The sequence below is a fragment of the Myxocyprinus asiaticus genome, chromosome 20 (assembly GCF_019703515.2).
Source record: "Myxocyprinus asiaticus isolate MX2 ecotype Aquarium Trade chromosome 20, UBuf_Myxa_2, whole genome shotgun sequence".
NCBI lineage: Eukaryota > Metazoa > Chordata > Actinopteri > Cypriniformes > Catostomidae > Myxocyprinus > Myxocyprinus asiaticus.
The window spans coordinates 4,208,985-4,235,032 of record NC_059363.1 but is presented as its reverse complement, the minus strand read 5'-3'; the positions used below and the strand labels follow the sequence as shown (position 1 = coordinate 4,235,032).

The 26,048-nt window shown below is 37.1% G+C and overlaps 1 protein-coding gene across 1 annotated transcript; it reads right to left on the bottom strand.

The window, feature by feature from the left end:
* Positions 1–26: 26 nt before the first annotated feature.
* Positions 27–13,723, bottom strand: akap12a (A kinase (PRKA) anchor protein 12a). Its single transcript, XM_051647300.1, has 4 exons — positions 13,427–13,723; positions 9,583–9,682; positions 1,423–9,409; positions 27–1,261 (listed from the first exon to the last, which is right to left on the bottom strand). Exons 1-3 carry the CDS (start codon positions 13,541–13,543, stop codon positions 1,464–1,466), a joined length of 8,163 nt encoding a protein of 2,720 aa, XP_051503260.1. The 5' UTR covers positions 13,544–13,723; the 3' UTR covers positions 27–1,261; positions 1,423–1,463.
* Between the last annotated feature and the right edge of the window lie 12,325 nt (positions 13,724–26,048).

The following is a 26,048-nucleotide window of genomic DNA, read 5'->3' as shown; positions in this document are numbered from 1 at the left end:
TGTAAAGTTTGCTTTATTTAAATACAACTTGAAATATAATTTGTATTAAACAATACAATATGAAATTGAACAAAAGTCTAGGAACTAATATATTTAGTTCATTGTTAATATTACAACTTCTTTTAAGATGCATAGTCAAACAAGATTGTACTGGTGGTTTCAGATGCTTCATAGCTGAAAAGCAATACATTAGAATAAGTTCAAAATTGTATTTTGATACTATCAAGCCAGATGCATTCAAACCACTTTAATACAGGCAAGGCAGCTGGAATAGCATTTAAAGCAAAATAAAAAATATATATACTATATATGTATATATATGATCACGTGCAATGCTATTGATCTTAAGGATTTGCGGTTTATGAAGTTTTTATATATGCTTTTTTATGTGGTTATTTAAAAATACACGATGACAGTCCAGTAATTGCAATTGAAATTGGTTTGCGTGCATGCTTCAATAGATATTTATACTTAAAAATATGCTGTATATTCACATTAATGTTTTCTTAAATTGTGTTTTTCTGTAAATTAAACGTCACTTGTAACCATGGCTTTTTTTCTTGAACAAAATAAAATAATTAGTGCAGAATAGTACCTAAATACTCTGGTAATACCTGTAATATAATACCTGTCAAAAACAGTGGTTTAAACAGTAACTTTCAATGCTCATTATAGATTTGGTAAAGTGCACCAAAAAACTACAACATATTTAGAGTATATAAATCTAATTGTTCACTATCATAGTTCCCCCTAAATGTAAATCAAGAGGTATATGATTGTTCAAAATAAATTTACCATTAAACTCTTTACTTATTTAATTAGTATCCTAATATACTTGGTATTTCACCTGACTACACCATTGACAGTTATCATTTATTAATACCAAATGTATCAATGTGTAGGCCGTAATGCATGTATTTAGATAAGTTTTAACAAAATGGAATGTTATGGAATAAAACGTGATATAGTGAGAGATACAGTATAAATGGTCTGATGTCAGAATCAGGAAAGATTCACACATACAGGAACAAATACCCTTTATGTAAATACGACAACGATTTATCCAAAGTAATCATGTTGTCAGGGTTTCTACATTTAAATAATTTCTGCCAGTTTGTAATTGTAAAAATGTAGCGGCTTGGTCATTTCTATAAAGAGGTTTAAAAAGTCCCAGCTCATTCAGAGTCGATCACACAGCCTCACGATGTGTCACAAGTCCTGTCAGTTCAAAGAGACCCCAGTCAAGCTCTCCTTGTAAAATCTGCACATGAAATGGTGAAAAAAGTGTGATGATAGTTCTCTGAACACAGAAAATTGATGCATTGAACACATTCTACACACATACATCTGAACACATTCTAGATTGATAATTACATTATATGATTTTAGAGTTTTGAATGCTATACAAATGAAACCCCTTACCAGCTCCTTGATAACTTTCATCTCATATGGCAAGCCAGTGCTCAAATTGGGGCATCAGATGCTTCTTTAGCAGCAGTATCTTGGGGCACACCATCCGCTTGCGTCTGTACAGCAACTCCAATATTATCTACAGCATCCTCCCACACATCCTCTTCCACCTCTGATTGAAGTTCTGTTGAAGTTGCAATGGGCTCATGCTTCAAGGAGCCCTTTGCATTTTCTACATTGGAAATACCTTTTACAGTTAAAATTGATGTCTTCACCTCTTTCTCAGTCACAAGTTGTGGTTTAACGTCATTTTCATCTACAACTAAAAGCTCTGCCTTTTTTTCCTTTACCACTGGTGTCACAACCACTGGAGCAACATATGGTGTCACTAACACAGGGGCTTTAGCAGGTTTCTCTACTGTTGAGGTCACAGTGGGTGTCTCCACCACTTCATTTATAACTGGTGTCCTTAATACTGAGGGCACAATTGATGTCACTGGTGTTGATGCCATCTGATCTACCAGTGTCTTTACCACTGGACTCACGACTGGAGTCTCATCCACTGTAGCTGCGGGAGGTTTTACTGCTCTAATTTCAACTACTGGGCTCACAACTGATGTTTCTGCTGTTTGAATCACAGTTGGTGTCACCACCATTTGAATTCCAACTGATGTGTCTGCCACTGCAACTGGCTTTACTGCTGGAGTTTCTACTACTGGGCTTTCAACTGATTTATTTGCTAATGGACTCACAGCTGGTGAAACGACTGGAGATGTAGCCACTGTTTCAATCACTGTAACCAGAGCTGAGGTCTGTAACACTGGGATCACAACTGGTGTCTCTGCAACTGTAATTAGCTTTACTGCTGGAGTTTCGACTACTGGGCTCACAATTGATGTTTCTGCTATTGCCATCACAGCTGGTGTAAATACTGAAGATGCAGCCTCTGTTACTATCACTGAAAGCAAAACTGGTGTTGCCACCACTGGGGTCACAATTGGTGTCTCTGTCCCTGCAACTGGCTTAATTGCTGGAGTTTCTACTACTGGGGTCACAAATGGTGTTTCTGCTACTGGAGTCACAGCTGATGTAACTTCTACTGGGGTCAAAACTGGTGTCTTTGCCATTGCAACTGGCTTTACTGCTGGAGTTTCTAATACAGGAGTCACAACTGATGTTTCATCTACTGGAGACACAGCTGGTGTCACCACCACTGGGGTCACAACTGGTGTCTCTGCAACTGCAACTGCAGTTGGCATTACTAATGGAGTTTCTGCTACTGGGCTCACAACTGATGTTTCTGCTTTTGCAATCACAGGTAATGTCAATACTGGAGATGCAGCCTCTGTTACTATCACTGAAACAAGAGCTGGTGTCACAACCACTGAGGTCACATCTGGTGTCTCTGCCACTGCAACTGGTTTTACTGCTGGAGTTTTTACTCCTGGGGTCACAACTGGTGTTTCAGCTAGTGGAGTCACAACTGGTGTCTCTGTCATTTCAACTGGCTTAACTGCTAGAATTTCTATAACTGGGGTCTCAACTGGTGTCTCTGCCACTGCAACTGACTTTACTGGTGGACTTTCTACTACTGGCATCACCAAAGATTTTTCAGCTACTGCAGTCACAGCTGGTGTTACTACCACTGGGGTCAAAACTGTTGTCTCTCCCACTGCAGCTACTGATTCAGCTAATTGCAGAGTTTCTTCTACTGGGCTTACACCTGATGTTTCTGCTACCGGAGTCACAACTGGTTTCACCACCACTGCTGTCACAGTTGATGCTTCGGTCACTGCAACTGGCTTAACTGCTGGAGATTCTACTACAGGGGTCACAAGTGGTGACTTCGTCACTGCAATTTGCTTAATTGCTGCAGTTTCTACAACTTGGGTTACAAGTGGTGTCTCTGTCATTGCAGCTGGCTTTACTGCTGGAATTTCTACAACTGGGGTCACAGCTTGTGTCTCTGCCACTACAACTGACTTTGCTGTTGGACTTTCTACTACTGGCATCACCAAAGATGTTTGTGCTATTGGAGTCACAGCTGGTGTAACTAATACAGGGGTAAAAACGGGTGTCTCTCCCATTGCAACTGGCTTAACTGCTATAGTTTCATCTACTGGGGTCACAACTGATGTCTCCGTCATTGTAACTGGCTTTACTGCTGGGGTTTTGACTACAGGGATCACAACTGATGTTTCAGCTACTGGAGTCACAGCTGGTGTCACCACCACTGGGGTCACAACTGGTGTCTCTGCCACTGCAACTGCAGTTGGCATTACTAATGGAGTTTCTACTAATGGGCTCACAGCTGATGTTTCTGCTTTTGCAGTCACAGCTAATGTAACAACTGTAGATGCAGCCTCTGTTACTATCACCGAAGCAAGAGCTGGTGTCATACCCACTGAGGTCACATCTGGTATCTCTGTCACTGCAACTGGCTTTAATGCTTGAGGTTCTACTACTGGGCTCACAACTGATGTTTCTGCTAGTGGAGTCACAAGTGGTGCAACCACCACTGGGGTCACAGCTGGTATCTCTGTCACTGCAACTGGTTTTACTGCTGGAGTTTCTACTACTGTGGTCATAACTGATGTTTCTGCTATTGAAGTCAAAGGTGATGTAAATATTACTGGAGCTATGGCCTCTGTTACTGTCACTGAAACCACATCTGGTGTCTCATTCACTGGGGTTACAACTAATGTCTCTGCCTCTGCAATTGCAATTGGTTTTGATGTGATTTCTGATGTGGTGGAAGCAACTGTAGTTTCGAATACTGGGCTCACAACTGATGTTTCTGTTACTGGGGTCACAGCTGGTATAGCTACTATTGGCGTTTCAATATTTGTCACTGAAACAACTGATGTCTCCACCATAGGAGTTGCAGTTAATGCAACTGTGACTTTTCCTACCATTGATATATTCAACTCTGGAGTCCCATTTGGGATTTCTACTGCTGGGGCCACAGTTGTTGTGTCTACCACTGGGGTCACAACTGGAGTTTCTACTACTGGGCTCACAACTGAAGTTTTTGATACTGCAGTCACAGTCAGTATAACTACTTCAGGAGGTGTAGTCTCTGTTATTATCCCTGAACTGAGAGCTAAAGTTTTGGCTACTGGAGTCACATTTTGCATCTCTACTGTTGACACAGCCACTGGATCAACAGCTGGTGTTCCTACCAATAGAGTCACATCTTGTATTTCTTTCACTGAAGCTACAGGCCTTGATCCGTTGCCAAGAGCCACAACCGTTGTAACTACATCCAGAGCTTCAGCCGGTGTCAATACCACAGGGGTTACAGTGGGCATCCCTACAACTTGTTCTTTGACCTCTTCTGTCAACAGTGCGGTGTCACTGTCTTTGTTTTGATTCACTGATATTGCAGCAGAGCTGTGTGTGTCAATAGTTTTTGTCATAGATGTAACTACTGGTGAATCTACCTCAAGTTCCGCAACCACTGATGTCACAAATGGAGTCTCCACTTCGAGTGCTGTCTCTACTTCAACTTCTGTTGCCACATGTGTTTCTACCATTGGTTCTGTCATTTCAAGGGTCGCTGCCTTGAGTTCAGTAACTTCTAGTGTTTCTGCTTCTATTTCAGAGCTCAATGGCAGTGTCTGTGACATGGGCGCTACTTCTAGTTTGGTAACAGCTGATGACTCCTCTTTCATATCCATTACTGCTGGTATTTCATCTTTAATTTCTGCATTTTCTATCTGCAGATTGATTGCCAGTGGTTTCTCTACTATCTGTTCAGCAGGTTCACATTTTAGCATGGTGTCTTCTGTTGCTTCATCCTTGTGTTTACTCACACTATTAACCTCATTTTGTGTAGCAGTATAATTTTGTGCCACTCCTACAGACTCACTCTCTGTTGTACCAGCCACTTTAATTTCAGTTGGCCCTGAGCTTTCAGGTTCGGTAACAACAGGGGTTTTATCTTTTTCTTCTGGAGCTGATGTTTCTGTAATTTCTGTTGCTACCATCACTGGTGCATGGTCCACTTGATCACCACCTCTTGTTTCAGCAATTAAATCAGTTATTGCTAATGCATCATTATCTTTTTCTGTGACCTCTGGTAGCTCAGATATTACAAGTGCCTGTGCTACTGGTACTAGTTTCTCCATCTCTGATTGTTTTGTTACATTCTCCATAATAACAACCATCTCTAAAACTTGAACAGTCTTAATATTCTCAGTTGTTATTGTTTGTTTATCCTCTTTGGAAGTTTCTGGACTTTGTTCACTGTCCAGACTCAATTCTGTTTGAAAGTCCATGATTTCTGTTTGTACAGATCTTGTTTCAACTAGGGGAACAGCAGTCTCTAGATGTGTTAGCATGACTCCAGAATCAGCTTCAGGCTCTGCTGTTGTTTCTTTGTGCTCCAATACATCCTTTGAAATCTCAGAAACATCCAAATCCTCTCTTATTCCATTAACCATCTCTGCATTTTCTGTTCTAACATCTTGTTCAATAATTTCAGGAGATGCCTCAGTAATATGTGTATGAGCAGCAACCTCTAGATTCTCTGATTCATCTGCTTCAGTGTTTGTTAATGGTTGCCCTTCTTTCACGGCAATTTCCTCTTCCTCATTCAGTCCTTTCCTGTCTGTTTTGTAACATGCATCTTCTTCCACTTTATCTTCTACATAAGTATCTATTTCTTTGGGCAATTCTTCAGGCTCCGGTGTAACTTTATCCACCTCTTCAGTCTCCTCAACTAATACTGTTTCTGGAAGTGACACCTCCTCGGCTGGTATGTTCAATTGTTTTTCCTCCAACTCTTCCCTGACAAAAAATTCAGCTGCAGTTCCTGAAATGTTTTCAGCCTCAAAATTTTGAAAATCTTCTGAAGCAACAACATCCATACTCTCCTCTACATGTATGTCCTCAATTTCCTGGTGTTCCATTTTGCCTTCTTGTATTTGCTCACAGGTGTCTTCCACAACAATTGCTGAATCACCTGCTGAGACAACTTGAAGAACTGTCTCCACTTGTGCCCCTGCTGTTTTTAAGACTGTATCTTTTATGTCCAATTGAATTTCATGAACATCATCATGTACTGATTCAGCTAATTCTGTTTGTATCCTGTCTTCTACCTCTATCACCTCTACCTTTATGGGATCTGAAATTGGACTTATAAAACTAATAGTATCTTTGGTTTCAAGACATTCCACAGTAGAGGCAAAAATGTCAATTCCTTCTTTATCAATGTCTGCAATTTCACTTCGAGTAGTGTCAGGAACACTGGCTACATAATGTGTCAAAAACTCCAACACTTCAGGTAGTGCAGCTTGCTCAAACTCAGCAGCTGACAATTCAACATCTGGAAGCTTGATCACTTTTTCAACTTCAGCAGTTACTTCGGTGTAATGTACTGGTTGTATATACACAGATTCTTCTAACACTGGGTGTAATGGACCTTCTGTCATGGGATCATGGGTGTTTGCAGCAATTACCTGGTCCAGCACAGCTTCACGTTGTATTGTATCAATCACTGCCACATAAACTGGTTCAATACCCATCACTGGTTCTGTTGGACATTCCTCTTTGTCCTGCTCTGCCATCAACTGAATTACTTGCTCTATATTGAGTTCAGTTTCAGTGGCATTTATTGTAATTTGTTTCTTATACTTTGTTTTAACTTCCATGATTTCAGCTTCATAGACCTCATCTGTCCCAAGTCCTGCTACTTCGGGTTCATCTGTCAGGTTATCAGAGACTAATTCAGTCAGGACAGCATCACTTACTTCAGGTACCTCCTCCATTAAGGGTGCAGGGACAGGTTCTTCCAAAGATTCTATTTCCTGAGATATTAGGCCTGTACATATTGCTGTTGCATCTGTTTTCTTATGTGCAACTAAAACTTTTGTTTCTTCTGGTGTGGATGACTGTAGAATATAAGGTGAAAGTGACACAGTCAGGAATTTTTGCCTTTCATCTTTTGTGGTTACTGACTGAACACTTGGAGTCATGCACATAGATTGAACAGCTTCTTGTAGGATCACATCTGACTTCTGAATGCTGTATTCAGCCAGCACTGGTGTAACATGCCCAGATGTCTTGGGTGATTCTGTTAGCTGGGAGACTGCTGAGACCATTTCAGTTGTGTCCTCCCCAATAAATTCTTCACTTGCAGGCACTACAAAGTCCTCAGCAAAGGAATCATCCTGTGTTGTACACACAGCAGATGATATAGGTGTTTCTATGCTTTCTTCAATGATCCCTTCCTCTGGCATATCATTCAGTTGTTGATGTTTACTCATGAAGTCTGTCAGTTCTTCAAAGTTCTCTGATAGAACATTATTTGAAACTTTAGCTGCAAACTTGGGCTCTGATTCATTTGGTTTGTCCTTGTCTAACACTTGTGAAGTCATCTCTGTCATCTCATGTTCTATTGTAATTTCAACTAGTTTTTCATTCACCTCTCTAAGACTTTCAGGCTCAATTATTTCATACTCAGACAATGGAATAATAGCTGGTGTTTCATCATCTTCGTCACCACTTTCAGCATCCTTACCAGCCTCATCAGAGGATGTCTGTTCTCGCATTGCATCAGATTTTCTCTTTTTATGCCCTGGAATAAGTTTCTTTATAGAAAATGAGTCATCTTTGTTCATTTCACTGTCTGAAGATATCTGTTCAGGTGAGCTACTTCCTCCAGTTCTTACCTTCCTCTTTGGGGTGACCATTTTTTTAAACGTTTTCCATGTGGATCCTGCCTCTCCTTCTCCAGGACTTCCAGCTTGTTCACTGGATGATGTAAGATGATCATAATCACCCTCAAAAGAACTTCCTAGTGGAGATTCAGTTTTTTTCTCATATTCCTCTCCTTTGTCTGGTGTCTCATCCTCATTTGTTTTTCTAGCCCTTTTCCTAGCAGAACCACCACAAATCAGTGCCTCCCAGGAAACGGTGGAGTCAGATTTCTTTTTGGACTCTTGAGGGCTAACATCAGCCAACTGCTCCTCTTCAGCTGATTTTGGTTCTTCAACCAGTGGTTCCTCCACTTTCTGGATCTCTGTCAATTCTGAGGATGACTCAGGCTGTTCAGAGACTTTTTCCTCAGCCTCAATCACATTTACTGCAGCTTTATTTTCTCTCTGCCTTCTTGTGGAAAATTTCCTGAAAAGTCTTTTAAGTGGACTTCCTTGTACTTTATCTTTCTCTAGAGAATTTACCTGAAGTTCTTCTTCAGGTAAAAACTTGATGTCTCCTTTCCCCTGTGAATCTTTTTCTTCCTCAGACATGATATGAGGGATATCAAGGCATATGCATTTACTACCCTCTTTTTCAGCCTCTGCAGCATCTCTTTTATAAATTATTTTGAGTTCCTCTTCCTTTCTCTCTTTTTGTATTTCCACCTCTTTCTTTTTCTTTCTTAAACTGGCAAAAATTCCTTCTGTAAAGAATTGTTTGATTGGCGACATCGGCTCCTCTGGCTCAGGCTCCTCTGGCTCAGGACTTGCTTCAACCACTTTTACCTGTTCTTTATAAGGTGTGACCTCTACATTATGTTCCACTATATCTGCGTCCTGATCCACCTTGGTTTCATTTTCTGTTTTTTGAGAGGGATCAGCTGGCTCAGGCTGGGCAGACACTGCACTGTTCAATGGATCATCAGGCGTGTTCTCATATGAGCAGTTTTCATTTGCTGCCTCAGTGATCGTCTCTTTGGTTGCCTCGAAGTATTCAGAGGTACTTGCCACTTTCTCTACTTGCTCATTTGCTAGTAACCCTTCTCCTTCAGTCTTTTCACATGTGTCTTTTTTCAGGCTGAACCTAAATCCAACAAATCTGAAGATTTTTTTGAAGCCAACTTCATTGATATCATTTACTTGGCCATCCTCCTCCATTCCCTCCTTCACAGTCACACCATCTGAATTAACCATCTCTCTGCTCTCATTCTGAGTGTTTGGTTGAAGGGTGTCCACATCATGAAGATCTTCAATTGTCTCTGTGCCATCTTCTTTTATAGTAACAAACCCTGAGCCAACTGACAAAAAGGGTGTCAAGGTTAGTATGTGTGCTTAATACTGTACATGAAATATTTGCACATGGATATTTACTATTAAAAGTGTTGTTCTCATCTGAAGCAATCACAAACAAGAAACTATGAGTGGATGAGAAAGACAGTGACAATAGTAGTAATAATATAGTTTTACCCACCATCTGCAAGTACCCTCTCCTCAAAGTGTCCATTTAATTCGTCTGCATGGTTCTTTGTCTTTATATTCAAACTGGAGATCTGTCCATTTGTCTGTAACAACTGTGAGCACAAGACAGCACATATTAGAGTGTGACCTACAAGGTAAACAATACATTTACATATCAGTACTTATGACTCAATGTATTCCTCATACATGTTTAATTATTCCTCATCAAGGAACTAAATATAAGAAATTATTTTGCATTGTAAACTGAGAGGTAGAGCACCTTATATGTACAGATACTTTATGTAGCAAAAGTGCAACACTTTAGATCCAGGGAAACTGTCCTTGCAATCAGTATACTGTCAAACTCTTGCTTTAAACAAAAAAAATGTTTGCTAAATAAATGACAAGCAAGAAACCAATCTCTGGGCCATTGAGGCACAACTGAACTTTTTCATGAATTTTCTAGTATTTTCTCATGATTATTATGTGCCCAATCAGCAAGCAACAATAAATATAAGCAACAGTGGACTCATGTTTAATGGCTATTAAATTTTTGCACTAAAACTTTATTAAATAACAGTAAAAAGTGTACGTTAATTCAAAATATTTTAATGTCTATTTAAAACACTACATAGAAAGACAAATAACAAGGTTAAAATGCAGATAAATTGTTGCAAGTGGAAATCATTAGAATAAATGATTTTTCCAGCTAAATCACTGTAGTCCTTTTCTTTCAAGTAACATTCTTAGTGTGTTTGTCTGGTTACAGTTTATCTTGTGAATGTATACCACTGTTCACTCAAGCCAACAAACAATTGAAGTAGATGGAGTGAGGTTCAAGTGTAATTCCCCTAACATTTTTACAAAATGTTACATAAAATCAGACTGACTACATTTTCTGATGTCAAATGCATCTAACCACACTGTTATAAAGAGATGACCCTCGAGATAACTAATAAAACAAAATAAATGAATACATTCAGGGAATGTGAGTATTAGTTATCTCTCTTTAGACTAAAAGCCATCTTAGAGACTTCCTGTTAAACCATGGCTGACCTAATCATGTTTTATATGGAAAATTCCATCTATCCTCTGGGAAAAGAGCACTACAAATATCATTCTCCATTAATGTGCACAAACTAGGTCTGAAAAACTCACAAATATTGCAAAGAGATGTGATATGTTGAAATAACAAGGAAACTATGTTGACTTTAACCAGGAAAAATATTCAAAACTCTAAATTTAATCCAATAAAAATAATTCAGACAAAAAACAAAAAAAACATCTGAACCAATTCACATGATAAGAAACATCAAAGTAGTAATACACTTTTAAATCTGCAAGTTTCAAAGGTTTCAGTAAATTGAGTTCAGTATAGGGTAAAGATAACAGATTAAAAGCAACAATTTCGGACTTTTCAGTTATCAGTATTGTTTAATTATTCTGTCTTCAGTGCTGAGAGTAACACTTTTAAACATGGACAGATTATTTGTATAAGCGTGTGGGGGTATTTCTAAGCAAGTTTAGGCTACTCCTACAGTACTGTGCAACATGATGACAGAAAAAGTACAGAACCAACATGAATCAAACCCAGATAATGTCTCATACAATTTCCCTATCAGAATTCACCATTTACATCCTGTTACACTGCACTGATGGACAGAAGATGCAAACTTTAGGGATCTTCTGAGAGAACCCATTGCAGTATGCTCTCAACAATTCTCCATTTATCGATATGAATCAAAACAAATATTTTGAGTATTAATCTATTTCTGTAAATGGTGATTAATTATTTATTTTCTCACCAAATACATATTTTAGTTCATTAAAATAAATTTTAGGCTAAACGCCTAAAGATAGGACAAAGTCATCTAATCGTGTCTTTGGACTACGATTACTGCAGTTAAATGGTAGTACATCACCACAGAGTAACAGTAGGCCTAGTATAAAGATTAGGATACGTTGGTGATTTCTGCTTTTGGAAAGGGCCATGAGGCATCAGTGTATTACTCCTTATTAATTCAGAGTCTGGGGGACGGAGTCTCAACCACTCTCAAGAGATTATGGGAGAAAGATTAAACCTGGAATTGGAGGAGAGAGAATGGGCTAGGATTTTAAAAAACATAAAAACTGCATTGAGAGATGCAAGGGTGCACCTTATACAATTCAAGATTTTACATCGGTTCTATGTGTGTGTATATATATATTTATATATATATATATATATATATATATATATATATATATATATATATATATATATATATTTATTTATTTATTATTTTATTCTCTGTAAATATGTGTACTTATGTAAGACCACTGGGATGTTCGTTTGGGGTGGGGTTCTTGATCGGGGAGGGGAAGTAGTGGGTGTTAATGTTGAATCACTGCATATATGTTTTGTTTTTCTTTGTTTTGAAAATTAATAAAAATGTTAATCACAAAAAAAAAAAAAAAAAAAAAAAGGATATGAGAGGATATGAGACTACAGACATCCATTTCTAACATTGTCTTCAAATTCACTCATTAATTGCCCGCACCAAAACACAATTTCTCAGATTTTCTCACAATTTTCACAGAGCTCTAGAATGTGGCCATATGACTGCACTGTAAAAAATCTGTAATTTTAAAGGTAAAAGACTGTAAAAATGCTACAGTAAAAAAACGTCAATTTAAAAAGACAATACATGTAGTTTTATGGTAAAATGTTGTAAAAATGGAATTTTTTAGAAGTAAAAAGTATGATTTTCCCATATAATTAATGGTTAAAATGTATATTATGTTTAGCAAGAGAGTAAATGTACTTTTTTACAGTAAATTATTGTTAAAATTACGGTAAAAAACAGTAATCGGCGTTCCCAGAATTCCCTGCGTTATCCATCACATTTCATTATATTTTATGGGAATCTTTATGTTTCTTCTTATTTTTAATATCAGTTATGTACATTGGGGTGTTCTGTGTTATATTTAATGTAGTTTAATTAATGTTTACTGCATAATTTTAATTTCACATGTGTTACCCTGATGGTGTTTAGTATTTGTGTGAGTGACACCGAGCACTGTCTCTACATGTTTATTGGTCAATGCTCCTGTAAGAGCCGCTATTGATGAACTTCATGTCATCATGTGCCCTTCTGTAGTTACTACGATGATTAGCAATACATTATAAAGTGAAAAACAGATTTTTACCATTCAGAAGGTTAATATATTAGGTTTATCATTTAATAATGTAAACGATGGTACTGCACCATAAAATATACCATAAAAAAAAAAAAAAAAAAAAAAAATTAAACCTGTAAAATTTACAGGTTGTTCTGTAAAGTTGTTTACATTTTTACTGTATTGGTTACATAATTATTCTGGCAACCACAGCTGCCAGTTTTTTTTTGTTTTGTTTTTGAAAAAAAAAAAAAAAAAAAAATATATATATATATATATATATATATATATATATATATATATATATATATATATATATATATATATATATATTTTATTTTTCAAAAACAAAACAAAAAAAGCTAAAAAAAAATAAATAAATAAATATATATATATATATATATATATATATATATATATATATATATATATATATATATATTTTTTTTTTTTTTTTTTTTTTTTTTTACATTGTGCGTTATGTAGGTCTATATTAAAACCTATATTGAGCTACCTTGGCAGTATTTTTGCCGCGTCCCGAAACAGAATGCGTATAACGCCTCCAGAATGCGGTCAAGGTAAGGCAGCCCACGCTCACTAAGTTTTAAAGACAGCTAATTGCTTCAGATTCACAGATCGCACTTTTGAAACTTTGTGAACCATCTACATGTACCAGGAGGCAGGTTGATGTATTCTACCTTGTCATCAGCACTGGCGTCATCCCGAGCATCACTCGCCCCTTCAGTCTGTTCCTCCGCCGCTGCGTCTTCCTCACATCTACTGTCCTGTTGCGCGGATGAGGCTGTAGCTCCCATTTCAGAAACCTTCACTCTTTTTGTTCCGATGTCCTCCCTGGCTTTCACCCTATGCAAGTGAAACCCGAAAAGAAATATCCACGGATGAGTGTCGAGCGGTGGACCAACTTACAAGTGATGCAGTTTGGCTCGATGCAAACTTTTTTAGGACACATCCTTCTTGCGCTGTCACATGAACACACTCTGGCACGCCTCGACGGAAGGACGGAACCTCTACAATGAACTTATTTATTGTTAAAGGATTTATGGGTTCGATATTATTGATTAACATGTAATAGGTAATACTTGTGAATAGTGAATGTGGAAACAACTTAAAATGCTTTATTAAAGAATTTTGAATTTAATGTGTAAGATATGTTATGCAAGACAGACTAAATGTTCTCATGGTGGGACCAGTGGAAAAAAAAATATTTTACTTATTTGGTATATTACTAAATTTTACTGCAATACAAATCCTGCATAGAAAGTAGCCTAATTGTATTATTATTATTATTATTATTATTATTATTTAGAGGTAATTAGACCTGAAACTGTTAAGGTGTAAACATGTCAATTTGGATGAACTTTTAATTTTTGGATGAATTATCCCTTTAAAGGACTATTCCGGGTTCAATACAAGTTAAGCTCAATCGACAGCATTTCTGGTATAATGTTGACTGTCCCTCCTTTTCTTAAAAAAAAAAAAAAAAAAGCAAAAATCTGGGTTATAAAGAGGCACTTACAATGGAAGCGAAAGGGGGCCAATTTTTTTATGCTAAAAAACTAACTTTTTTCAAAAGTATAGCCACAAGACATAAACAATATGCATGTAAACATGATTTTAGTGTGATAAAACCACTTTCTAACCTTTTCTGTTTAAAGTTATAGCCATTTTTACAACTTCGTTGCCATGACGATGTAACATCAAAAAACCCTAAAATGACGATTTAAACAACTTTACAGCTGAAATAATACATGAATTTTAACAGAACAAATAATGTAAGTGCTTTTATAAAATTATGAGCTTCACATTTCTGCCTTTAAACCCTCCAAAAATTGGCCCCATTCACTTATATTGTAAATGCTGTAACACTGATATTTGCTTTTTTAAAAGAAAAGAAGGGATGAGTCAAAAATGTTTTTTTTTTTTTGTTGTTTTTTTTGTGGTAATCAATATTATGCCACAAAAGCTGTTGATTGATCTTAACTTGTACTGAACCCGGAATATTCCTTAAACTACACATTTAATCCAATAAATTTAACAAAAGTACAATTCACATCTAGTTCAATTCACAGTAGTTGTTATACACTTAAATCTGCACATTATGAGGCTTCAGTTCATTAGTTTCAATAATAATGTTTTTCTAAAATTGTTTATTTGTACACAACATCCTTATCAAAACAAAATTTGGTCTTTGCATCAGTATTTATGCATAAATATTTCTTCCTAGGCTGCAAAAGCAAAACAGTTGCCCCAACAAGGACACAATTGTCAATTACCTGTGAATCATTATAACCACAACATAATCTAGACTACATAACTTAAAAAAAACAAAACAAAAACAAAACAATCCAAAGAGTTATCTGGATCGATTCAAACCACCTAGACATTGCTTAAGAAATGTCAACTCTATCTGTGATCTGAAACCTATGAGAGAAGCCACATAGACCAAGGAGCTCCCTTTGAAGGAAATACTGTAACGAGAATCCAACATAATAATTGCATAATAACTGCATAAATTTGAGGAGGTTGGTCCAAACCACCAACTGAAGTCTAAAGATCTCAAACAGAACCATATGAAAGCAATCCTGTTGTATAAAAACAAAAGCAGCCTATAGTGGAAATCTTTTCTTTTTTTTTTTTTTTTTTTTGTGGCTCAGATCTGATACTGCACACACCTAAAAGAACGCCATACCTTCAGTAAAATATGGTGGTGGTATATCATGCAATGATGCTGGTTTCATCAGCAGACTTTGGACATCCTGTTACAATGTACTGAAGTACAGAAAATGCAAACTTTAGGGAACTTCTAAGAGAACCCATTGCAGTTTGCTGAAAACCAAAGCTTGGTAGAAAGTTCTTTCAGCAATCCCAAACATAAGGTCAAATAAACATTGGTGTGGCTCTAGGACAAAAAAGGGGAATGTCTCACAATTGTGTGCACAGCACTATTTGCATTGCACAAGGATGTAGGATTTGTAATTCGTTGAAATAAGAAAATCCATTAAAGGGATAACTCACCTAAATATGTAAACTCTGTCATCATGAACTCATCCTTGTGTTCCGAACATGTGACTTTCTTTCTTCTGTGGAAAAAGAAGCATTAGTCTATATTCACTTTCATTGTCTAACAACCTCTTTTGTGTTACACGAAGGAAACTCATGTGAGTTTGGAACAATATCAGGGTGAGTAAATGATGACATAATTCAAATGTTCTCATCCCTTTAAAGGGTCTCAGAAAATTTGCAAGGCAATGTATTTCTTACATTTTAAAATCTTCCTGCAATTTCAAGGTTTTAAGGCTACAGTGTCATATACACTGCTCTTTCTGAAGGCACAAGTTATATAGCTACATGCTAAATTGAACATCAGGTGATTCTTATATCAGACTAGGAAATAAACATGGGTCTGGACAGAATTCATATTGTCATGATGTGACCTCAAAGTACTATGTTTTCTAGCTGTACTACATCTAATCCTAACACATGCTCTATGTCTACAAACTATATTAAAAATGAGAGTGATATAAATTATTCATCATTAGCAATTATCATTATATAGACTCGATGAATGGCATAAAAGTATTTTAGTACAGAACATGAGATATGATACCAAAATGAACAAACTGCCTATTAAAGGGATAGTTCATCCAAAAATGAAAATTCTGTCATCATTTACGCACCCTCATCTTGTTCTCAACCTGTATTAGTTTCTTTCTTCTGTGAAACATACAAGGAGATATTAGGCAGAATGTTAGCCCCAGTCACCATTCACTTTTATTGCATTTTTTTCCAAACAGTAAAAGTGAATGGTGAACATTCTACATAACATCTTTTGTGTTCCATGGAAGATAGAAAGTTATATGAGTTTGAAACAACATAAGAGTGAGTCAATGATAACAGAATTTCAGTTTGGAGTGAAAATTGTAAAAGCAGAATTAGTGTTGAACTTAGAGGTGATATACAATGAGCATAACTTACAGCCATGAAAAACAGATTGTGTTAAACAAGATAAGAGAGAAACCTGATAATTTGGGATCAATGGGAGTGGGTAGCAGTTTCTGTCATTCTAACATTTAGGAGAGATGACAGTAAGTACTATATTTAAAGCCTCTGGTGCACGAGTGGCTGCATCAATCTCAAACCTCTGCTGATCAGGAATGGCATCGAACCACATCGATCTCAAACCCTCACCGCTCAAGAACAACCATAACAACAACAAACAATTGCGGCAAGTCATGGCATCCGCTCATGTTATGTCTTCCTGCATTGCATGCCAGATGTTTACTATAGCTTCTTCCACCAGCAGTGAGGCATTTACATATGATAAATGTAAGGAATTAGTCAGGCTGATGGAGAAGGTTAATGAGTTAGAGACACGCATCCGAACGCTAGTGGAGGTCAGTGAGAAAGAGAAGCCGGTAGATACTGTTTCGGATGCGGGTAGTATAGCGAGAAACACACACACTTTGGTTCCGGCTCTAGAGCCTGTGCAGCAGGGTGTTTGGGTGACGACTTGGCGGCATACTCGCTCAGCAAAGTGACACCACTCTCCCGTTTCTGTTAGGGTTTCCAATCAATTCTCCTCACTCAGTGATGCACCCACTGAGAATCATTTTGAAAGAGCCTTGGTCATAAGTGATTCTATTGTAAGGAATGTGGAAATAGAGACTCCAGCCACCATCATTATATGCATTTCCGGGGCTCTGGCGTCTGACATCAGATCAAATTTACAAGTGCTGGCTAATGCTAAACTTGGATTTTCTAAAATTGTTACTCATGTTGGCACTAACGATGGCCGGCTTCGCCAGTCGGAGATCACTAGAGATGTTAAAGAGGTGTGTGAACTTGCAAAAATGATGTCAGACACTGTAATATGCTCTGGCCACCTCCCTGCTCGTCATGGTGATGAGGTTTATAGTAGATTAGTATCACTGAATGGCTGGATGTCGGAGTGGTGTCTGGAGAACAGCATAGGATTTATAGACAATTGGAAGAGTTTTTGGGGTAGACATCCCTCCAGGGAAGGTGTCGTTCTCCTCTCTAGTAATTTGGTTCAAAGTTTTATAAATAGTGACAGTATTTGACTAACTGGGGCCAAGGTCAGGAAGCAGACAAACTGGTTATTCCGAACGTCTGCTAGCTCCCTTGAGACATCTCATAAACTACAACACATAGAGACTGTATCACCTAGATATCATATAGAGACTGTGTCTGTTCCCCAAACTACCAAACACAAACCCCTCCCTAAATCATTTAGAAAAAATCTGATTAAGGTCAAACTTAAAAAAAAAAAAAAAAAAAAAAATGTAAGATAAACATCATATAAAGGTAGGGCTACTAAACAATAGATCTCTTTCAAACAAAGCACTAACTGTAAATGAATTTATTACAGATCATAGTTTGGATGTGCTCTGCTTGACTGAAACCTGTCTTAAACTGAATGAATATATTAGTTTAAATGAATTTACTCCCCCAGGTTATTGTTATAAACATGAGCCTTGTCAAAGAGTCGAGGAGGAGTTGCTACAATTTACAGTGAAGTTTTTGGTGTTACTCAGAGGACAGGATATACAGGTGCATCTCAATAAATTAGAATGTCATGGAAAAGTTCATTTATTTCAGTAATTCAACTCAAATTGTGAAACTTGTGTATCAAATAAATTCAATGCACACAGACTGAAGTAGTTTAAGTCTTTGGTTCTTTTAATTGTGATGATTTTGGCTCACATTTAACAAAAACCCACCAAATCTCAAAAAATTAGAATACATCATAAGACCAATAAAAAAAAACATTTTTAGTGAATTGTTGGCCTTCTGGAAAGTATGTTCATTTACTGTATATGTACTCAATACTTGGTAGGGGCTCCTTTTGCTTTAATTACTGCCTCAATTCGGCATGGCATGGAGGTGATCAGTTTGTGGCACTGCTGAGGTGGTATGGAAGCCCAGGTTTCTTTGACAGTGGCCTTCAGCTCATCTGAATTTTTTGGTCTCTTGTTTCTCATTTTCCTCTTGACAATACCCCATAGATTCTCTATGGGGTTCAGGTCTGGTGAGTTTGCTGGCCAGTCAAGCACACCAACACCATGGTCATTTAACCAACTTTTGGTGCTTTTGGCAGTGTGGGCAGGTGCCAAATCCTGCTGGAAAATGAAGTCAGCATCTTTAAAAAGCTGGTCAGCAGAAGGAAGCATGAAGTGCTCCAAAATTTCTTGGTAAACGGGTGCAGTGACTTTGGTTTTCAAAAAACACAATGGACCAACACCAGCAGATGACATTGCACCCCAAATCATCACAGACTGTGGAAACTTAACACTGGACTTCAAGCAACTTGGGCTATGAGCTTCTCCACCTTTCCTCCAGACTCTAGGACCTTGGTTTCCAAATGAAATACAAAACTTGCTCTCATCTGAAAAGAGGACTTTGGAACACTGGGCAACAGTCCAGTTCTTCTTCTCCTTAGCCCAGGTAAGACGCCTCTGATGTTGTCTGTGGTTCAGGAGTGGCTTAACAAGAGGAATACGACAACTGTAGCCAAATTCCTTGACATGTCTGTGTGTGGTTGATGCCTTGACCCCAGCCTCAGTCCATTCCTTGTGAAGTTCACCCAAATTCTTGAATCGATTTTGCTTGACAATCCTCATAAGGCTGCGGTTCTCTCGGTTGGTTGTGCATCTTTTTCTTCCACACTTTTTCCTTCCACTCAACTTTCTGTTTACATGCTTGGATACAGCACTCTGTGAACAGCCAGCTTCTTTGGCAATGAATGTTTGTGGCTTACCCTCCTTGTGAAGGGTGTCAATGATTGTCTTCTGGACAACTGTCAGATCAGCAGTCTTCCCTATGATTGTGTAGCCTAGTGAACCAAACTGAGAGACCATTTTGAAGGCTCAGGAAACCTTTGCAGGTGTTTTGAGTTGATTAGCTGATTGGCATGTCACCATATTCTAATTTTTTGAGATAGTGAATTGGTGGGTTTTTGTTAAATGTGTGCCAAAATCATCACAATTAAAAGAACCAAAGACTTCAACTACTTCAGTCTGTGTGCATTGAATTTATTTAATACACGAGTTTCACAATTTGAGTTGAATTACTGAAATAAATGAACTTTTCCATGACATTCTAATTTATTGAGATGCACCTGTAAGTCTTTTGAACTAATAATGCTTAATAAGACACCATCAGATACTAATAAAAATCTCTGTCATCTCTTTTGCCCTTGCTACAGTATATAGGTCACCTGGGCAATATTCTGATTTCCTTGGTGAATTTGCACATTTTCTATCAGATCTAGTTGTTACTGTAGATAGAGCTTTAATTGTTTGTGACTTCAACATTCACATTGATAATGAAAATGACACACTGGGATTAGCATTTATCGATATTCTAAACTCTCTTGGAGTCAGACAAAATGTGACAGGACCAACTCATCACCATAATCACATGCTAGATTTAATTCTGTCATATGGAGTTGATGTTGATACTATAGAAATTCTACCGCAGACCGATGACATCTCAGATCATTACCTCATCTCTTGTTTGCTGCAATCTGCTAATGTCACTCAATCTACACCACGCTATTCTTCAGGTAGAACTATTCTTTTGACCAATAAAGATCGAAAGAATAATAACCTTAAAAATAAATATAGAAATATAGAAAAATAAAGCTTCACTAAAAATCTTCCAGAATTGTCTCACATACTTAGTAAGCCAAAAAGTCTAGAAGAACTTGATGTAATAACAGAAAATATAAATACAGTCTTCTCTAGCACTCTTGATAGTGTTGCCCCCTTCGATTAAAGAAAATTAAAGAAAAAAGCCCCGCACCATGGTACAATGATCACACGCACGCTCTCAAGAGAGCAGCTCGGAAGATGGAGCACAAGTGGAAGAATACAAAATTAGAGGTATTTCGTGGTGCATGGAAGGATAGTGTCTGTAGATACAGAAAGGCACTAAAAGCTGCCAGGTCAGCATATTTGAGCAAACTCATAGAAAATAACCACAACAATCCTAGGTGTTTATTCAGTACTGTTGCTACATTGGTTAGGAATAAAGCCTCGACTGAACCAGATATTCTGTCACAGCACAATAGTAATGACTTCTTAAATTTTTTACTGATAAAATAGAAATCATCAATCAAATTATGCAATCAATAGCTATACAGATAAAAATGACTTGACTTGATATTAGCAGCTAAGACGATATTGTAGATTTTTGGACTCTATGGCATTTTGGGCATGTGCTAGCAACTTTACCAGGGGAAAAAGACTAAAGCATGTGTACAGTGTGAATTAAAATCAACTGACTGGTCAAATGTTATGCTGAGGAACAGCCTCCATCGTAATGAAATTTGACATTAAACGAGGCCATGTGAGCTCAGCATAACAAGCGTGGTAAACAAGACCACACAAAATGCTCTGTAATGGTTCTTTTATACTCTGTGTCTGTCTCTCAAGTATCTCTCTGGTTATCCGATGTTAATCTGAAAGCCTGTTATTTACTTGCTTGAAAAAAGCATGACCTTTCAATGCATCAGGACATAAAAAAATAATAAAATAAAAAAGATCTAAAAAAAACTGTTTACGTGAAATGTTAAAACCTTTAAAGGGATAGTTGCCCAAAAATGAAAATTCTGTAATTTTGTTTCAGCCTCATGTTGCTCCAAAGCTTATTTCTTTCTTCCATGGAACACAAAAGAAGATATTTCCCAGAATGTCCAAGCTATTCATTACCATTCAAATAAGTAGACTGTGACCAAATGTTGTCAAGCTCCAGAAAAGGACAAAAAAGAAGTCTATAAGTCTCTTGTGCTATATAAGCATCTTCTGATATCACACGATGAGGCTGATCTTATGAAAATGACATGATTCTGGCGACATTTTTGCAAAATGATATTACGTGGTTCCTTACACATATCACGGCAGTTCCGCAGTGAAATATCTGCTGTGTGGCGCTGAAAGTGAGTTAAATGTTTAGCCAAACAGAAGAGGTTTTAAAGGTTAATTCTCTATCGAGTTTTAAATCAAATATCCCTACCGTAAACCTTAAACCTAACCGACAGTGTCATAAAAAGCAAATGTGACATGAAATATGCATTATTTTGTGGTGCTTCTGTGACACTTTCAGTTTACGTGTCGACTTGCATGCTATTCAGGACTCATACTACTGTTCTTTGCATCGCAAGTGCAACGCTCTATCAGTTGAGCTACCGAGCAATTTGATCAAGCTCGAACAAGCTTGTAAATGTAATTATGTATTCCAAACGTTAAAATGTATCACCTTACGTCATGCGCTATAGCAAAAGTGTTAATATGTCATAAGATAGCATTGTGTGAGGAACAGGGTAAAACGTGAGTGTTTATGAACTGTTAATCTGCCGTTTCACATGTGATTTGTGTGAAAGATTATAAAAGTAATTGTTGCTGTAGTGCCTCTAGTGTTCATTTCACCAGGAAACTGTCGCAATACAAGCCACGTAAAATTAATTTAGCAAAAATGTAGGTATAGTACCGTGATTTTATGAGACCAGGTTACATTTTCATAAACATTGTGTGAGGTACACAAATTAAATTTACTGAAATTGAAGTCTTTAATCACTGAAAAACTACCCATCCTCCGTAACTCTTCAGTCTCATTCACACTTGAACACCTGGCATTTCACACCAGACTGATCTTACAGTGAAATCGGAAACGGTAGGTTGACTTTTCTTTGGCTAAAATCGGTCCGTGCTTACTGAAATTGGAAACACTGCCCCCAGTGGCCAAAGCGGTGAGTGTTGTTGGGCATATGAGCATGTGAGAGCTCCATTTCCTCCGTGTAATGTCCACAGGGGGCGCCAAAAGCGAGTTGTGAAGTGAATAGTTTTCAGCTGCACAGGATGAAATAAATTAAAGAGGAATGCATATTTTATTAACTGTATCCTCCAACTCAAACCCCAAACCTAAACCTAACCATCATTGGAGTAAAAATTTAATGTTAGAGAGAAAAATGCAACCTCCGAATCACGCTCGTCACTGATAATGTGAACTCAATTGCTTCCTGATATTAATACAGGGCTCAAATTTGGGTCTCCCAAGCCTGAGTTTGGGACAGGACAACCTGTTTCATGAAAAATAACAGACTATTATAATATACACTTCAGCTATAACCATTCAGTCTGATAATATTATTATAAACATCAACACAATGGCTATAAAGACTGAACTTGGTGATCAGGACATTGTATGAAACAGGAAACAAACACAGCAGTGCTGGATTGACATGTTCCTGCAAACACAGTTACTGGTGAATAGATGCTTTGGATCAATGTTAGGTCAAGGTCATCAGGCAGTTTTGCAGAGACAAAAATTCAGCATGCTGGTGGCCTGAGCAATTTGTTGAACCCAAATCTCACAGGAAACTTGTACTTCTTTCCACATTACATGTGTATTCCCCCTGCAAACACACACACACACACACAAAATGTTGAAGAGCGGAATGACAGGAAGTGACAGTTCTACAAGCTGTTCAATCACCTTTTGACTTTTTGTTGCCGTCCAAATTCACTTATTTTAAACAAAAGTCATAATCTGTACAAAAATATACAATCAAGCGTAAGTGAATCACTGTAAGCTTTGGATGTTATCTGATATACAGGACTAATCTTGAAAAATTTGGCTGTGCTATCTATGAACAGAGCAAGTTAGCTATTCTGTAAATTAATCTTTAACAGCAATTGTGTCCATATACTTTTTAAGTGGTGCGTGCAAGGCAACCATCACTGCTAATTCTTACGGTTAGACATTTTTCAAAACTCTTACTGATTACATTTCCTTCGAAAAAATATATATTATTTTTGCCTTTGCTGGGAAATTTCTAGATGTGGTTTCATGTGTGAAATAACAACAAATCATCATTGTTTTTGTTCCTATATCAAGCAAAAAGCACAGTCATAGCAAAAGTCAGTTGTCGAGCAAAGAGAGATCTGTAAACTCATGACAAACATGAACAATAATGTAATAAAAAGGCCCTGAAACACAGGAGCGACTGTGGGTACTCTCATATGGAGTTAACAGGATCAGTTAATTTAAGTCACAACTCACAACTTGGCTAACCAAAATCAGCTGATGTTTTCTTCAGACATTATGCAGTTTAAAGTCCCTGGAAACAGAATAAAATGATGTGACTGTGAATGGACCACCTGCATGAAGTTACCTCTCAAAGTTATGGCTTGTTTGTCCATGAAACCTTGTTTTGCATCTAAATCTCAGAATGTAGCCACGGATTTAAAGGGATAGTTCATCCAAAAATATAAAATTTACTCACGCTCATGTTGTTTCAAACCCATGTGTCTTTTTTTGTTTGTTTTTCTGTGGAACACAGGAAATGTTAGACGAAATGGCACAGAAACAGTTAACATAACCTCAGTCAACATTTACTTTCAATGTATGGAAAAAAAGATGCGATGAAAGTGAATGGTGACTGAGGTTAACGTTCTCCACATTATTGGGAACAACATGAGGATGAGTAAATTATGACTGATGACTTTTCATTTCAAAACTTTCCCTTGAAAGTCTTGTCAACAACATTTCCACCATTATTGCCCAGGACAAAAGATACAGTTCATCTCTCTTCATTATATACTGTTGTTGACCCTTGCCTAAATGCACTATATGCTAGTGTGGTTTTATTGTGTTTGCTTGTTTACCCAACAGCTACAATTAAAATTATGATATTGAAATTTTAGTTTGGAGAATATAACTCACAAAATTATTCTAATTTTGAACTAGGTGTTTGGAACATACAAAACTACTGCTTGAGACAACACACATTTGTGTAATTGTACTTTCGACTCAAAACTTTATAGTTACCGAGATATAGCTGCAGGATGTTTGATTAATTAAATGGTGTGTTGTGTTTCTTTGCCCTGTAATGGTAAGTGAATTACTGCTAACCACTGATTCAATGCATGGCTGAGAAGCACCTTTACCAAAATACATTTTACAGTATGTACTATTACTGCTTGTAATAAACTTTGATATAAGAATTTTTCATATGTGCACAAAATCAAATTTACATGGTAACTAAATTAAATGGTTTTATTTCAAAAAATGTATTTAGAATATCTGAATTAACCTTGTTACAGTCATTTATGTAAACAAAGGTCATTTTCAAGGGTCAGATCAGGTAGAAATAGCTCCTTTTGTGCAACAAACTGCATTTCCACTTTTTACAGTAGGCCTATGTATAAAAGTTATGAGCACATGCCCTGAAACAGATAAAGGGCCTTATTCGATGAAAAATTTGTGTGTAAATCACCTTGTTCAATTTAAAGGGATAATTTATGTGAAAATGCAGTAACACACAAATTTGTTCTGCTCATTTTTCATCAATAAAGTCCATAATACATATACAGCGGCCCCAAATAGTATTTGAACACTTAAAGGGATAGTTCACCCATAAATTAAAATGTTCTCATCATTTACTCTCATTCCATAGATGTGTGTGACTTTTTTCTTCTGCTGAACACAAATGAAGATTTTTAAAAGAATATATCAGCTCTGTTGGTCCATACAATGCAAGTGAATTGTGGCCTGAACTCAGAAGGTCCAAATATCACATAAAGGCAGCTTAAAAGTAATCTACACAAGGGGGACATGGTTTAATCCGTGTCCTCTGAAGTTATCCAATCGTTTTTGGGTGAGAACTCCTTTGCAGTCTCTAGGCACGGTTATGATTTCAAGCTCAATTACACTTCCTAGTGCTTGACGCATGCACAGAGTGCTAGATGGCACTATAGGAAGTGTAATCGAACTTAAAATCATGATCACCAAGGAGACTGCTGTCAAGATTAATAGTGAAACGGAATAACATTTTGGTCTGTTCTCACCCAAAACTGACTGGATCCCTTCAGAAGACATTGATTAATCTACTGGAGTATTACAGATTACTTTTATACTGCTTTTATGTGATATTTGGGCCTCCTGAGTTCTGGCCACCATTCACTTGCATTGTATGGACCTACAGAGCTGAAATATTCTTCTAAAAATCTTCATTTGTGCTCAGCTGAAGAATGAAAGTCATACACATCTGGGATGGCATGAGGGTGAGTAAATGATGAGAGAATTTTTGGGTGAACTATTCCTTTAAGCCAAAAAAAAAAAAAAAAACAAACAAACAAAAAAACATGAATGACTTTGCATTATATAACATATCAAAATTGGAATTTATTTTAAAGAAGCCCAAACACACTTTTTAAACTAAAGAAGAACATTTTCAGAAAACTAGCTTTTATAAGGTTTCAAATAGTCAAACAATAG

Excerpts from the sequence above, each read along its gene's own strand:
- akap12a (XM_051647300.1), bottom strand. The coding sequence starts at position 13,543 with ATGGGAGCTACAGCCTCATCCGCGCAACAGGACAGTAGATGTGAGGAA. Across the intron at positions 9,683-13,426 it reads ACGCCAGTGCTGATGACAAG|TTGTTACAGACAAATGGACA; the intron begins GTAGAATACATC and ends TTGTGCTCACAG. Across the intron at positions 9,410-9,582 it reads GGAGAGGGTACTTGCAGATG|TTGGCTCAGGGTTTGTTACT; the intron begins GTGGGTAAAACT and ends CCTTTTTGTCAG.